Raw genomic sequence first — 16438 nt, forward strand, 5'->3', positions numbered from 1 at the left:
AGCCCCCGCCTCTCTCTCACGCGCTTAACACGCACGCACGGTATAACAATATAACAGCTCTGCATAGGTATGCACACCTGTCACTGTCCATCACTGGTCCTGTGAAGTGTGTGTCCAGGTGCCCTCAACAACTGCACTGAAGTACAATATCAAGGTACTGGTACTTTACTTGAGTATTTTCATTTAACACAACTTTAGTCTTTTACTCAAAGGTAATATTGTACCTTCTACCAATGTTGTGGAGTAGTGAAGTTAATTAAACTAGTAGTTTATCTACGTTTTGCAGTAGCTTGCGGGTAGTTGAGTCACTTATTCATATTCTTGTTGTTTTTATTTATTCATTCATTTAACATGTGCAAAGTAGGCTGGCATTTTAACTTAGTTTAATAATTACCATGTACTATAAAAGGAACGGTATGATTATTATAATATCATGCTCATTGTTATTTTTTACCTGTGAAAAATATCTGCCATTTTCTGCGTAGTTTACTACTGAAACTACAAACAACTTTGGACCACACAAGGAAATTATTCTTATGATTAGTAGTATTAGTAGTTCTTAGTCAATGTAAAGATAGTTACAGTAAGAGGTTATTGTAACTTAATTTTGCAGTAGCTCAAAGGTAGTTCAACTAGAGAACCTTTTTTGCAGTAAATTACTGTAACTACAATCAATTTGGGTCCATAAAAGAATACAAATTATTTTTAATTTACTTCTTTAACCAGTGAAAAATGTATTGGCTATAGTTTTCAATATTTTGAGCCCAGATTTGTAAAACTAAACTTGAGTATATTAGTTGTCATTTAGTCATAAGTATCGATTATTGCTATTTATCAACAAATGCAACAGCACACATACACACATAATATGTACCCCAATCCTCCCCTCCATTCTAATCATGCATTAATCATGTTTTTTGTGTGCAAAATAATACTAGAATATCAAAAGTTAAAGGCCCATGACATTGATATATATTAGATTATCAAATTATTTATGCATCAGTGTACAAGTAGTATAGTACTGCAGCAACTTTAAGTGGAACTAATTTTAATGAAATCAGTGCAATTAAGGGGTCAGGGCCCCTCCAAAGTGTCACATGATACATTTGAAGGTTCGCAATTTAACTAATGGGAGGGGAAAGATGAAAAAAAAAGAAAAAAAAAAAGAAATCTGTATTAATTTTTCTCTCATTTGTGCTTTTATTCTGAAATATTGGATGATTCTACCATCTTTTGGTATCTTACAAAACTGAGAGTGCAGCAAATCTTTACATTTGAAAAGCTCATTTTTTGCTTGAAAACAACAAAAGCTGTTAATTGATTAGCAAAATAGTTGCTGATTAATCTTCTTTTTATTGACTTATCAAGTATTCAACTAACTGTTAAGTAGATTAAACTATCTGCCAGCATATGGAGCCGTTATAATCACCTTGACCACACTGAAGTTTATGTTCATGTATCAATAATCATGGCACGTTGGGTACATTTTGCTGATAGTTTTGTGCTTTTGATTTAGAATTAAAATACAAGACTTGTGCTTGTGATGGAGTGATTTTACAGTGTGGTATTGCTACTTAAACATTAGTAAACTTTGTGAATACTTCTTCCACTCGCTGCCTCTCATGCAACATGAAACCCCCCTCTCCTGTTCATTTCACACCCTCCACTTTGAGGACTTTTGTCAAGGATCCTGAAATAATAGGAAGGTGTGATGTGTGCGTTGCTTCTCTCTGGGTGGCTGCAAGAGAAATGTTATTGCTGAAGGAACAGATAGGTGCTAGTGGCTAAACTTAACTCGCTGTAAATCACACACATGTGCACACACACACACACACACACACACACACACACACACACTCACACACACATTGAGGCGAGACAGCATGTGTGCCCATGCATGCCTTCACTTAAGCCTTTTGTCAGGCGCTGTGGCCTCCCACCTGGTTTCTCTCCTCTGTTCACTGTTATACACACAGTGTGTTTTGCCTTGTAAGACTAAACTTATGATTGAGGATGGGTGGGATGTAATGTGTGTGTCTGTGTGTGTGTGTGTGTGTGTCTGTGTGTGTGTGTGTCTGTGTGTGAGCAGCAGGAATTGTAACGGGGTAGCGGCAGTGTTGGTAATGGCTGGTCAGCTGGTATGGCGAGTATTCAGGGCGGGGGCAGTGCATTGTCCTCTCATAGCTCCAACAATGCCCCTCTGAGCAGGCCACACATCTACCAGTCACGGGCCTCTCTCTCTCTCTCTCTGCCTCTGCCTCTGCTTTTCTTTCTGTCTGCCATATTTATTCAGCCCATAGTGAAGTGAGTGAGATATGTTGTACTGCCCCTGACCTGTGGCTGAAACCTCAAGGTCAACCTGTAACCCCAGTTAAATTTAGAGCATGTCACCACAGAGATGTCACACCTGTTCATTAGCACTTTAAATCATTAATAAATACTTCAAATGTTGCATATACTCATCATGCAGCTCCTTTGAGCATAATTAGTTTAGTTATGTTTATTTGCACATGAATGCGGATACAAAGACCTTATACAGGACTGTCCTCGCCTTAAGAAATCCTAAATCAACTAACACTTTAACGATTATGTCAACTAATTGATTCAATTAATTTAATAGGGAATTTAATTGTCAGATCTGTAAAATTGAGGTTCTCCACAAAGAAGGCAGCCCTACACAATAAATAATACTGAAAGGCTTATTCAGAGTACTCCCCTAATTAAGTAAATAAAATAAAAAGATTATTACTCATCAAAAAACAGAATCAAGCAAGCAACAAACAAAGCAAATAAAAAACAATATTTATATACATGATCTACGAAGGAAAAACACACAAAATTACCTCAAAGAGACACAAAACAACAAAATAACCTCAAAGAGACACCAAATGACTACAGAAGACACACAAAACTACCACAAAGACACCAATAAGATGCATAAAACTACAAAGAGACATAAAACAATAAAAAGAGGAAAAAACAAATACTAAGTCTTGGTGCCCAAGTGTCCAAACGACTACAAAATGACCTGAGAGAGTCACCAAATGACTACAAAATTACCACAAAGAGACATAGAATGACTATAAAAGGGACACAAAACCACAAGAAGATGCTTAAAAACTACAGAAGACACAAAACTACAAAAAGAGGAATAACAAATATCAAGTCCATGTGTCTAAACGAGTACAAAATGACCTCTAAAAAGTCACAAAATGACCCCAAAGAGAACCAGAATGAACTCAAAAAGATGCAAACAAAAAGACACACAAAACTACCACAAAGAGACACAAAAACACAAGATGCATAACAACTACAAAGAGGAGACACAACTAGAGACAACTTAAAACAACTAGTAAGTCTGTGTGTCTTTCTCCTAAGAGATGTGGTGAGGCCTTTTGCATGTCTGCATGTCTGATAATCTGGCCACATTTATACCCTAAACAATTCAATGATTAGTCAACAAAGTTAACATCACTCAACAATCAATGGTGAAAATGATTATAATCCCCAGCTATTTTGTTTTCTCCAAAAAGGAGAAAAGGAGTGAGGAATTTACTGCTGAAAGTGAGGTTTTTTTTACCATTATTAATGTCAGTAAAATGGGTCTAATTAAGGTGTTTATATCATTATATATAAAGAGAGTTAATTGAAATTGTTTTAAATAAATTTCCTTTTAATTAGCATAATTTAAAGGAAGTAGGAAGTAATGCATTCTCTCTTTATCTCTAAGATTTTCCAGCATTTTCCAGCACTGGAGTTGCCACTTCTGGTATATTATCACTGGTAGAAAGACACCCTCTTGTGGACTTTTAATGTAACTGAAACCTGTCAGAGTGACAGGCCCAAAGTGATGCATGTCAGCACATTTGTCAATGAGAAATTGTAAGTTATGAAAAAATATGAAGCCAAAATAAATCACAACTGAGCAGAAGTTCAGGTTAAAAGTTTGCTGCAAGAAAATATGTGGGACAGCTGGTGAAATCATATATCAGACTGTCATAGAAAGGAAATGGATCAGTATGATCCTGACTACATGTGAGATTACTGCTGGAGATCTTTAATGGATTAGATTCAGACACAGTCAGTGAGGTTTTATCTCAGTTTGTTACCTGCAGTCACCAACAGAGAGCAGCAGAAGACAGAAGACACACAGGATGCTGTCTGCAGCTTGTTTGTGTCTCTTACAGGACAGTTAACAGCTGTTTGCTCTGTGGGAGAAGCTACAGTATTTTTGTGAGAGAGACAGTTTGGAAAGAGCATAGAATGAAGGTTTTTTTTGTTGTTACTTATGTATTAAAAAGGTTGTTTCTGCTACAGATGTGTTACTATCAAGCAAAAGTAGCTCTGATAGTAGTTGAGAGGATGTTTTGTCACACAGTAAAAGTTATTTTGACATAAAAATAACAGCTTAAACATCTTGAAAGACTGCAAAATGCTAATGAAACAGGGTAGAAGCAAACAGAACAAAACAGAGCCATTGAAAGACAAAAGCAGCGGATCCTGGTCGTGTTGCCACCACTTTATATCAGGTAAAACAAAGTCTGTGAAGTTAGTACAATATAACATTTACTCACACAACGCCATCTTTCCCTGTCATAGCTTCTGCTGTCATTTAACCGTTAAGCTTTGTAAATTATTACTGAAAGAAATTAAAGTGTTAACTGCTGTTTTTTATAAAGGTATAATTCCATGTTTAAGGTGGTTCCTACACTGCCTACACTACCCAATGCTAGTGCTAACGCTAACTAAATATACCTTTCAGTGAGGACGAAGCCATTTTTAGTCGGTGACTCCAAAGTTGAATCACATTTCAAGTCCAGATCTGGTCCATCTAGACCCCTCCAGGCTATTGCAGAATTTTGAAGACTCTCCAAAGCAGGGTGAGAGGAAGTTGATCAGCTAATAGCCACGTCATCTTCACTTACAGCAGATAACGGCTAATAGTAGATGTTTGGTTACTGCAGGTGTTATGATTTAACTGGTGACCATGTTAACTGGCGACTTTCAGCCAGCCCTCGAAAACAGGAAGAAAGTACATAGGCTGAGCTTTAATTCAGATTTATTTTTAATACAATCAAATACAATACAATGTCAAACTTAATCTTTGATCTTTGGGGTTGCAGATAGGCTATTCAGTGCTTCCGAACTTAAAAAGGTAAAACAACAGCTGTCTTATTCAGCAATCACATTTAGCTAAAAGTCTCGAGATAACATGGTCACTTGTTAATCCGTGACATAGGTCTGGAATATATCCCTTCTGGCTGTTTCAGGACTTGTTAAAATCACCCTGGGGCTATTATAGGGCTCCTTAATGTTTTATCCAACAAGTTTTGCAATTATTGTTCTTTGACTAAAAGTTCGCAGTGAACTCTGACGTCTTGACATTATCACAGGTGTTATGGTTCTATTAGTGACCCAGTTAAGTGGTGACTTTCAGCCAGATGTGGCTTACATAGTTAAGACAACTGTTGAAAACAGTGTTGTTGTTGGTTTTTTACCTTTTTATGTTTAAAACGGCTGATTAGCTCATCTGTGTCATACAGGCATATTCAAACAAGACCACAAAGATCAAAGATTAATGATGACACTGTAAGGAAAAGATAAACAAAGAGGGCAGCTATGTATTTTCTTCCTCTTTTCAACCGCTGGCTGAATGTCGTCAGTTAACATGGTCCCCAGTTAAACGGTAACACCAGTGTCATTTATTTTGCTCACTTTTCCTGCCAAAATGGCATCCTTCTTGGTTTAACGCAGTCGGCACCCTATCAAGTTGCATTACACCTCCTTCTGGATTTAGTCGCCCCCCCTACATCAATATTTTATCCCGATAACCAGTCCAATTGCTTTAAAAAATATTCTACCACCACCGTGTCACCACTCATACTACTTACCCTCTGCATGGCATCAGGACATCCTCCACTGTTTTCCTCCTCCTGACACTGACTGTTTGGATGTTTCCCAATAATAGATAGTGAACGGTTTAAATTTAATGTGACAAATCCTAAATCTGCTTCAAATTACCTGTTCTTTTCTAAATGTTCAAGCACTTCTTTCGACTCATTATCCAAATTAAAAACAAGTCTAAAACAAGTCACGTGACGTCCAGAGCTCTCTGTTTGTTTGTTTTTGTTTGTTTTTTAAGAAATATCCAAAATGTCAAAAGTAATTGATACTTAATCATAGCACCAATTTTTCTATGCAGTTCCCCCAAGTCTTGGTGTGTTAATGTGGTATTTTGGAGGGATTTAAAAAAATATATATTTCTATTAAATCTAAAAATTTGGCACCTAGTCTGTGCATCAAACTCCAAAATTCTTGCAATAACTTTATAACATAATTGAGAACGGGAATAGTCATCTATTACCTCTATAATAATGTTCTCAGCCCTTTCACTTTCACAATGACTTGTCATTTTCCAGATTTAAGACTATAACGACTTGACACAGTGCTGAGCTGTACCTGAAATTAATCTTCAGGTTCCCAGCTTTCAGATGGTGTCCATCACTTCTATGTGGCATTTACTGTTGACCTGCCATCTGTCGCTGAACATCCCATCTCCCACCCTCATCCATCTAAAAATGGTAAGGGGTTTGAATACATTTTCACCCCAGTCAGATCACTACTTTCTCCTGTTTGCGTTTCTATCTCTGTCTCTGTCTCCGTGACGTGAGTCCTGCAGCAGGACATCACCTGCTCACCTGGCTGAGGGGCTCATGCTAATCTAAAGCCGATTAGGCCTCTTATCTACTCAGCGCTGGTTATGTGCTTTGGTCCAACAAAAATACCGCGCAGAGTTGGCCTCTTTACCGTTCCTGCTGACTCTTCACAGCCCCCCCATCTGCTCAAACTAAACCACACTGCCTCTGATTTCACAGATATGTGGATTTCAGATCAGATAGTGGACTGTGTTTCGGGATAAACAGTACCTCGATGCTTGCTTTTTATCAACATATAGGATGAATGGATCAAGGGATTTGTTACCTGCATCCTCAGAAGCTCATTTTGGAGCCGATTCAAGGCACAAATGCATGAAATCAATGAAACTCCAGAGAAGATTTCACCCTGAAAGGTCACATGCACTATTTTGTTTGTAAATGCAGCTGGTGTAACCCCCCTTCCTCCGTTCATTTGACATGTGAAGAGTCATCCGATGTCCATGTGAAAGCAGTAATGCCATAATTGCCCTCATCCTATTGACTTAATCAGGAACCCTGCGGCACTCACAGCACGCCCCGCCTCTTGATCTGTGCAACTCAAGGTCAAGACAATTTCTTATTTCCCTGTCGAATCACATCTCTAAAATCCTTTATTTGTTTATACAATCAGCGTAAATTTCTTTCTACACAAATGGAAAAACTTTACATAGGTTTAAATAAAAGATTTAGCTTATAATTACATTATTTTTTTAAAAAAGTTAAATTTTGTCATCGTTTCTACACTATGTACAAAGACAGCAACCCAGATGTTAGAATATACATACACGTGTGTCAATATACAGGTACTGAATGCACAAGGGAAACACCAAGGAGGATCTGAGATTACAGTACAGGGGTCAGGAGCCAACATTTAGCTGCCAATTTCAGTCGTCCTCCACAGGTTTGGAGTCGGCCCTGCCTCTCTACAGGGCTCACATCCCAGTTCCCATGCCTCACTCTTCGACCAACATTCATGCATATTTCATACCAATTCACTCAATTCATAATTTTACTCCATCTCAGGAGCTTATCCAGTCTTCATTGGAGGACTGGAGTATAAAAAGAGCCAAGTGGGGGATTAATTTGTTTCTTTTGTCTATATAAAGTGTCAGCTACATGCCAAACTACTATAGACAGGTTAACAAAAATAAAACACTGTGTTTTTTGGGGCTGTCAATATCTTCCATCTGCACCTCTGGCTTCCATGAGAGGGGGGATTGCATAGCAACCACCATCCCCGCCAAACTATCAATACAACGGACAAATTAAACATTTACCTGTGATTGCAAAGCATCTGACATTAATCAATACATATCACATTTAAATCTCTTTTAAAAGTATGTTGTGGAGCAAAGTTGGAGCCTGAGATGGGTTTGCTTGGTTGGGGGAAAAACCACTTTTAAAAACCGTAACACAACTCACCCTACACATTATCTCTCTCTATGTATGAATATGCAGTTTATAATTATTTATGGGAGTCCGTTTGAAAGGAGTCCATTTAAAACAAGTTCGAATTAATTGTTTGTGGTTGTGTCTACATGATAAATGTTGGTAGAAAAACATAGTAATCTCACACGTCCCCTTCCTCTCCTCTTCAGGTGGGAGTGGTGTCAGTTTTTGCAGGAGGGGTTAGCTCAGCTCACCGTGGCAACCGCTGCCTCGCCCCCCTCCTCCACCTTACTGCCTTTGCCCATGGCCTTCATGTTGGCCATGATGTCAGTGAACGTCTCCTTCACCGTCTTCTCCAGGATCCAGCCCTCGCTCTCGCTCTCCGGGTCCTCGGGGTTCGCAAGGGTGGACAGGGAGCTGTTGACGTACTGCAGGCCGACGGTCACAGCAGCCTGCAACAGAAAGGGACACACATGAGATAAAACTGAACCCTAAGAATCATCTTCTGGTCTGGACGATCTCTGGAAACATGTTTTGGAGTCTTAATGCACAAAAGCAGAAGGAGAAACTCCAGAAGCCACCAAAGTGTTTACTTGTTTATGTTGTTAAAGGTCAAAATTCATAAAATGTTGTACATAAGAAACAAAAAATAGCGTTTGTAAAGGAAAAGTAGATATAAGTGTTTATTATCTACGGAAGCGTTATACATTCACTTGAGAAAATAAAACTGCCTGTTTTTCTGAAACAAATTCTGAGAAAAGTTGTCTTGGAAAAAGTTCTGCATTTTTTTTCCTGAATTAATGAATCAACAATTTTATGGGTAAAAAAAATCTGCTCTTCTTTTTTCTAAATTAACTTGATTATTACCTTCGGAGAAAAAAATATGGCTATGTTTTTTAGAATGAATGAGATAACTACCTCAGAATTCTGCAGTTAGAGAATCATGTTAAAGATTAAGCAACCGTTTTTTTTGCTTAAATTCTCAGTTCTTCTGAATTGATGAGGAAAAGATTACATAATGCAAAGATTAGTCAATACATCGAACTGCAGAAAATGAATTGACAATTTTTTTTAATCACTCAGTCGTTTATATATTACATATATTATTACATATTCTACTTCCAGCTTCTTAATTGTGATAATTTAATGCTTACATTATAGTAAATTTAATATGTTTGGATTTTGGACTGTTGGACATTTGATGACACTTTTTTTCACTATTTTCTAGAAGTGTGAACTTTTTTGAATATCCTTTAATTTTTTGCCACCTTTTCATATTTTTGTCACATTGCACTGATTTTAAAAAACAAAATCACCTGAAGAAAAATCATTTCTAAGATATTTAGATGACAAAATGTACATACATCAACGAAAGGACAAAGAAAACAGAAGTTATGGGATTTCTGTTTTGATGCATTTTAATTTTAAAAAAACACATCACATAATAATGTATATGTAGATGTTTCTGTCCATGTTGTAATGTATGTGAGGTGTAAGGCTGCAAACAATTATATTAACTACTGATTAATATGCTATTATTGTCTATAAATGTCTTGTTTTGTTAGTCCAAAACACAAATATATTCATTTTAATATGATATAAAACAGAGAAAAGCAGGAATTCTCCATATTTGAGAGGCTGAAAACCGCATTTTGCTTAAGAATTACAAAAAATTATTGACACAAATTTTTATGTCCATCAATTAGTCGACTCATATAAGAAATATTTTCTTCTTGCTGCTCCTTTCCAATCATGAAGGTATAGAGTGTGTCTCTGTACACATTTTGTTGTCCACCTTCATGAAAGGAACAAAATAAATAAATAATAATAAAAAGAAAACTCACAACTGCAGCTCTAGTGTGATATATGCATTGTTTGAGTGTTGATGAAATAAAAATGTATCAAATGAATCTATTTACCAGAGAATTCTTGGTGTAATCTACAGCCTGGTGGTCGACTCTATCGTTAGAAACGTTAAGAAGTGATTTAAGACTTGGCTTCAGATCAGATTGAGAGCTCGAGCTGCAGGAAGTGGGTCTGTCCTCGTCCCGTCCCTTAGATTAACCCATTACTCCATCTCTGAACCAACTATGCGTGTCAGCGCGGAGACTCTTGCATAACTACTCTTAAATCCAGCCTACATCCAAGTTTTTAGGGCAAGGGTTTTGTCTGCTGGATTTCTGGGACAGAGGTGTTATCTGTCTGTCTGCCTGAGGTGATGGAGGGACTGGCTGAGTATCACAGAGAGATTTATCTGCACATGTTCTGCACGATGGCGCCCAGATTCTTGGACCTTAACAACAACAACAACAACAACAAAAACAAAAACAGCAGATGTTGTAGTGGAGGCTCAAGGGAGAGTTGAGGAGAGGCGAGATGCCATTTGGCTGCTAGAGGATTACCATCTCAGTAAAAAGTAACAGGTGAGATGTTGCAGGTAAGCTGCATGTGTGTACATGCCAAAGGTGGTGCAGGGTAACCTCACAGTGGTAAAGAGGATAGAGTTGTTTAGGAAAGAGAGGCAGAAAGTGTGGTTGGTGTGAGAGGAAAGGAAGGAGGTGCTGGATGGACGACGTAATGGCTCAAAGCCTTCACATGTTTATTCACCTCACTGCTCGCCATCACCATCACCAAGTCCTCACCTGACTCCTGAACCATGAGTGCATTCACTGGAAAACAGCTGAACAATTGATTGAATCATCAAAGTCCAACTCCACTTAAAAATGTTTATTGTTAGTTCTCTTTGGGTGTATGAGGCTGCTTTTTACTTTCATGTGCTGAAGGAGGAAAGTTTCTCTGTGATCACATTAAAGTTGAGTTTAAATTGTGTGCGTTTGATACACAACAAATAGTTTGAAAAACCAACCATGGTCCAATATGAAACTTAGCAACAACTTGAAACTCTGAGTCAAAAGGAAACCTGAAACCTCCAACATATATACACTTATAATTAACTTTTCTGTGATATATTCAGTATGTAGGAAGAATGTGAGGTTGTTCAGAGTATTTGTATGTGTATTATACGTCTTTAAGGGCCACATTTCATTTTTAAGTAATGGTTAGTTGGTGGATAATGGAAAGTTTCACTGGGAGTGTTGTATGGTCACATTGAAAAGGGTATAGGTATTTTTATGGGGGTGTGGAAGAAAAAACAGACATGTTTTTACCAAACCAACCAGTTAGTCTGCATCCTAAAGGTCTTTTCTCAAAGATACTGCTTGAAAACATGGATTGGTTGACATTAAAGGAAAGAAACACCCACTACCATCACAGACTAAATAAAAGAAATGGATGACGCCACCATGATTTTGCCCACTGGTTCCATTTTGAAGCACTGCCATTGTGGCTGTCACCGTCTCACTTTGTTGACAGCCAGAGACCATATTGGAGTGTCTTTTAAGACTGGCAACCAAAATGTTACAATTAACTTTCATGAGAAAGAAAATACGGCCAACACTTAAAAACAACTCAGAGGCTATTAAACTGTACACAGTGCCATTAATGCGCATTTCTAAGCATAAATCCGGATTGACAGTTCGCTGCGGTATCGACTTGTTAACAAGGTAGCCACACCCAAAATCACACCCAACTTTATCATCCATTTTACTCTAAATGGGATCATAATTTACAAAATGAACATCATGCTGTATTGAAGAGGACTTAAAACTGAGGATTTGGACCATAAACTCACCAGGAAAATGCATAATGAAGTAACAAATCAGGTGAGAAGTAGAGTCATTTTCTCATAGACTTTGATACAATCTGACTTATTTTTGCAACCAGTGGAGTCGCCCCCTGCTGGCTATTAGAAAGAATGCAGGTTAAGGGCAATTCTGGCTTCACCAATGGTAGGCTTACAGTAAGAATGCTGCTCTGGAAAACTTGTTTGTCAATGTGAGATTAATGCTTTATAATATGTGCATTCAAACAGTATTTTTTTTTGGTTTTACAACAGAAAAGACTTAAGGGGTGAAGAATAACTGGTTGGTTTGACAAATGCACATCTGTTTCTTCCCCAACATCATTAAAGTGCAACAGGATTGTCTCCAACACAATAAATGAAACATGATGACATTATTTTGGTGATCGATATGAATATTTGTGTTGATGCATCGCCAGCTCTGACCTCCAGCATAGTGACCAGCACCACCAGGGCTCCGATGGTGTTCATCAACCCTCCGTAGTAGGACAGCAGGGCGTCACGGCAGCCACGCCTCCACACGTTGAGCTCCTCTGTGTAGTGGTCGTAGCTGTAGTGGGCAGAGTTGTTGGTCATCTGGCCCTGGATGCAGGGTCTGGGGGAGCTGGGGTTACAGCAGCTGAACGGGACTCCATCCATCAGATACTGGCCGTCCACGTTGCTCCCAATGCGGCTAAGAGGATGAAGAAAAGTGTCACATTAGGATGGGCAAGGGGTGAAAGTGAGGTGAGATTAAAGCTCAGGAACTATATTTTGTGGGCTGAAATCACTTGAACTTGCTATGACACCAGAGGGTTTATTTATTTTATCTGTTCAGTTACTGATTAAAGCCAAATTTAATCAAATACTGCAAATAGCTTGATTTTGAGGCCATAGTTTGAAAAAAAAATGCAATACAACAGGACACAGTCTTGCAAACAGCATTATTGCAGAGCTCATTTTATGGTTTGTATTGCTTTTATTGTGTTAAATGTTGTTCTTTTAAGCCTGAGCAACACAGTTACTGCCGAACAAATGTCAGTCAAGAACCAATAATCATTAGTCAGTTTGCAGTAAAGCACTGCATTAAAAGATAACTGATTATGCTTATTGATAACATTACCATTTTGTGGGCCTACATCAACCTCATTGGCACATTAAAGTAGAATTAGGGCCTGAAAAAAAGGTGTATTTGCATGTCCAATACAGAGAAGATGTCTTAATTGTATTTGCAGATAATTTAGGGAGAAATTTAAAAATGACATCATAATAAAAAGACAAATTCAGTTATAAAAACTCTAAATGTAGACTACAGTGAACTAGAAATGCACTCAGAGAGCACAGATTCTTGCTAACGCAAGATTATATATTGCGAAGTTATAAAAATAATAATAATTTGTGTATCGCTCCATAATTTTGTCTTCTCTCTCTCTCTGTCTTCTCTTCCAACAAGTTTCAAGAAAATCGAGCCAGTAGTTTTTTCTGATCCTGCTGAAAAACAGACAAACAAACTGATAAAATAACCGCCTTGGTGGAGGTAAGAAAGTAAATTTCACTTAAAGAGCTTGACCCAAATCTTGTCAGCTCTGAGTGATGGTAGTAGGTCAATGGAAAGACAAGTATGATCGGATCAGTGAGACCTGAGAAGGTACGATGTGGATCAGTGATTTCTACGAATATCAACAAACCGATAACAAAAAATAACGTCCTAGATAAAAAACGGTACAGGCAGAAGTGAAGCTTGGAGGATGAGGTGTCTAAGTATGTTTCAAAACATTTCCTGTGGCCCCCTCTGGCTCAATGCACCAAAGATCACTTACAATAAAGGATTTTGAAGCAGCTTTTGTTGCAACAAACTTCCATCACAAATAAGCCAAACTTCTGATGAAAGTTGAAACAGGTCAAACCTTTTTTTTATGATGTTGTTGTAAATTATTTGATATGTCTTTAATATTTTCATACTTGTTCTACAGTTTTTATATCTTAAAACCACTAATAGTATCCTATTTATATCCTGATTTCTATTTCATTTGATTTAATTCTTCTTATCTCATCATTCTTATTGATTAAATGTTAAAAAAAATGTTATCTTAATTTTTTTGTTTTAATTCACTTGTCTCAATTTTTTTAAATTATTATTTTCCCTCTGTATAATTTCTTATTATTATTGTTGTTTTGTTGAATAATTATTTTTTAATCCTATTTCTTTATGTTTTAACACATGTATAATAATAATAATAGACAATTATTATTATTATGTGTTTTAATTGCATTTGCTTATGTTTAAAGTTTTATCTTTACACTATCTACATACTGTTATGCAGCACATTGTGTAATCCCACTTGATATTAATTATGCTATATAAATAAAGTTTTGCCTGCTTGCATGCTATTTTTTTCTCTTTTTATATTTTCGATATCCTTATAATTGTTTCTTATCATATAAATATTAATCACTTTGAGCTGCATTTTGTGATATGAAAGTTGCTACATAATTTACTATTATTATGTGAAATCCTGTGTATAAACTGACTTATTGTTTTATGCAGCACTGTCCCTGGAGCGCTGCCACGTCTTCTGTTGATTGGAGAGGACACTGATTCCTGAAGGACATGGACGCTGTAATCCTTGAGATTAAACACTAACTGTGTACCTATGCTCACAACTGTCCTCTTCACACTGTTGTCCTCAGAAAGTAACTGGAACTGCTTCATGAAAAAGTCAGTGCAGATATGAGCAGCTTGTCACAAAGAGTGGACATATCACTGGACTGGAACAATGGAACAAGCTTTTAATCCCTCTCGTGCCTTTTTGACCTTGTGTGTCTTTTTCTGTACCTAATCACCTCCTCAAGTCCCTCCCTCATAAAACTGCCTAGTAACCTTTTCCGCCCTCCAATGGACGGCGATGTCACGTCCTCGTTACTGTCGCCATTTCTGTAATTGTAATCCTCAGTAGATGAAAGTGAATAATGAACCTGCTCTGACCTACCTTCACCCTCAAATCCACTTATACTGAACTTTGTGTAGACCACTTAAATATCATCTCACTGCCACATCACACATTAATGAGAGGATTTAGATTCGTCACTTACTCTTTCACTTCCTTCGCGCTGAAGTCCAGGTAACGGTTGCTAACCCATTGAATCTCAAACCAATCTCTGAAGTTGTCGTTTCCGCAGCAGCGAAACTCCATCTGCATCAGGTCCAGGGTCCTCTTCATGTAGCAGCGCCCCGGTGTGTCCGTGTCCTTGTAGTACTTCATGCCGTTCCGCAGCCCCTCGGCCAGGGTGAACTGCAGGGGGATCCTCATCACGAAACACAGCAGGGCCGTCACAATCAGCAGCGCGTTGAACACCACGCAGAGCATCAAGAAGCTCTTCAACATGGGCTTCCACTTTACAAACTTGGTAGGGTCCAGGGAGTCGTAGCAGACTTTGCCTCCAAAGGCGTTGATGCCGCAGGCTATTAGACCCATAAGTATAAGCACGTTGGGCAAGAAGTGGCTCTCGTTGTTGTCCATAAGTTCTGAGCGCTTTCGCAGCTCGATCTTAAAGAACAGGCCCATGCTGAAAACCAGCACGCCGGCCATTACGGCGAACCAGTACATGAACCAGACCGTCTGAGCGAGCTTCACCCGCTTCTTCAGGTCAAACTTGACCAACATCAAAACCATTGTTCAACCTGGGGATGTGTCCTTGCCCGAGAAGAAGAGAGTCAAATGATCGAGAACAGCAGGAGCTCCAAGACGTTCTTGAACGTGCTGTCCCTCCGGTCTCTGAGCGATCAGGGTGTCCTCTGGCTGGTCCAACAGGACAGGAGAGTCAGCTCAGCCTGTAATCCATCCCACAGCAAAACAACAGAGATGAAGAACCCAGGAGGACCCGGGAGCAGTGCAGTGTTATTTCTTCAAAGCTTTCTCCTCTCCCATTGTGACAGAAACTTTAAAATTCATAAGGGTTTATTCCCGCCAACTTTCACCGGTTTTTCCACCTTAACGAACGGGTGAGGCTAATCGTGATGTCCGTTCTCCTAGAGAGAGGTGGAGGATTGCCGAGGATCCTCATGATTAAACTCAAAGTTGCAGTACGTCATGCTAAGCCCCTGTAAGCAGCCTGATCCAATTATCAGAAATCCTTCTACACAAGATGAGCCTGATCGTAAGCCGCTGCCAGGGGCCGTAATTGGTTTGAGCGTTCACGTGGTCACGATGGTTGCCTCGATCGAACGCAGCAGGAGCTGTAGAGCCATCAGCCGAGGCCCAACAAAGACCATGGACCTGAAAGTGGAGCTAATAATGGAACATACTCATTCACAGGTAGGGGTCCACAAGTTCAACTCAAACCGGATGTCATGGGGTCAAGCCACAGTTACCCATTCATAGAAACAAAAGGGCTGTAAAGCTCACACATCAGCCCCTCTAGTATCACTGAATGTGGGACTGGGGAACTTATTGGACGCATAAAACACATATGCATGAGTTGTGGAAAGCTTTCCCTTACAAGCTGATAAATGCAATTAAAGGCTCTCAATTATCTTTTATCTTATTGTCACTTGCTATCTTGGCAGTTAGAATCAACGCTGCGTTTGGCACAAACATGAGCCAGATATGGACGAACGCCAGGCCTTTCCCTGAACGGCCTCCACTTCAAACTTCACCGTGTCGGAACATGAGAG

General features: G+C 38.7%; 1 protein-coding gene across 1 annotated transcript; it reads right to left on the reverse strand.

The window, feature by feature from the left end:
• Positions 1–8329: 8329 nt before the first annotated feature.
• On the reverse strand, positions 8330–15829 carry prph2a (peripherin 2a (retinal degeneration, slow)). Its single transcript, XM_059324978.1, has 3 exons — positions 14857–15829; positions 12211–12457; positions 8330–8536 (listed from the first exon to the last, which is right to left on the reverse strand). Exons 1-3 carry the CDS (start codon positions 15435–15437, stop codon positions 8330–8332), a joined length of 1035 nt encoding a protein of 344 aa, XP_059180961.1. The 5' UTR covers positions 15438–15829.
• Positions 15830–16438: the final 609 nt, after the last annotated feature.

This window comes from Centropristis striata, chromosome 21, assembly GCF_030273125.1.
Source record: "Centropristis striata isolate RG_2023a ecotype Rhode Island chromosome 21, C.striata_1.0, whole genome shotgun sequence".
NCBI lineage: Eukaryota > Metazoa > Chordata > Actinopteri > Perciformes > Serranidae > Centropristis > Centropristis striata.

What these genes read in the sequence shown, in the direction of transcription:
- prph2a (XM_059324978.1), bottom strand. Translation starts at nt 15,437, where the DNA reads ATGGTTTTGATGTTGGTCAAGTTTGACCTGAAGAAGCGGGTGAAGCTC. An exon ending in AGCGCGAAGGAAGTGAAAGA is followed by an intron (nt 12,458 to 14,856) that starts GTAAGTGACGAA and finishes TCATCCTCTTAG; the next exon opens with CCGCATTGGGAGCAACGTGG. An exon ending in TGCTGGTCACTATGCTGGAG is followed by an intron (nt 8,537 to 12,210) that starts GTCAGAGCTGGC and finishes TTTCTGTTGCAG; the next exon opens with GCTGCTGTGACCGTCGGCCT.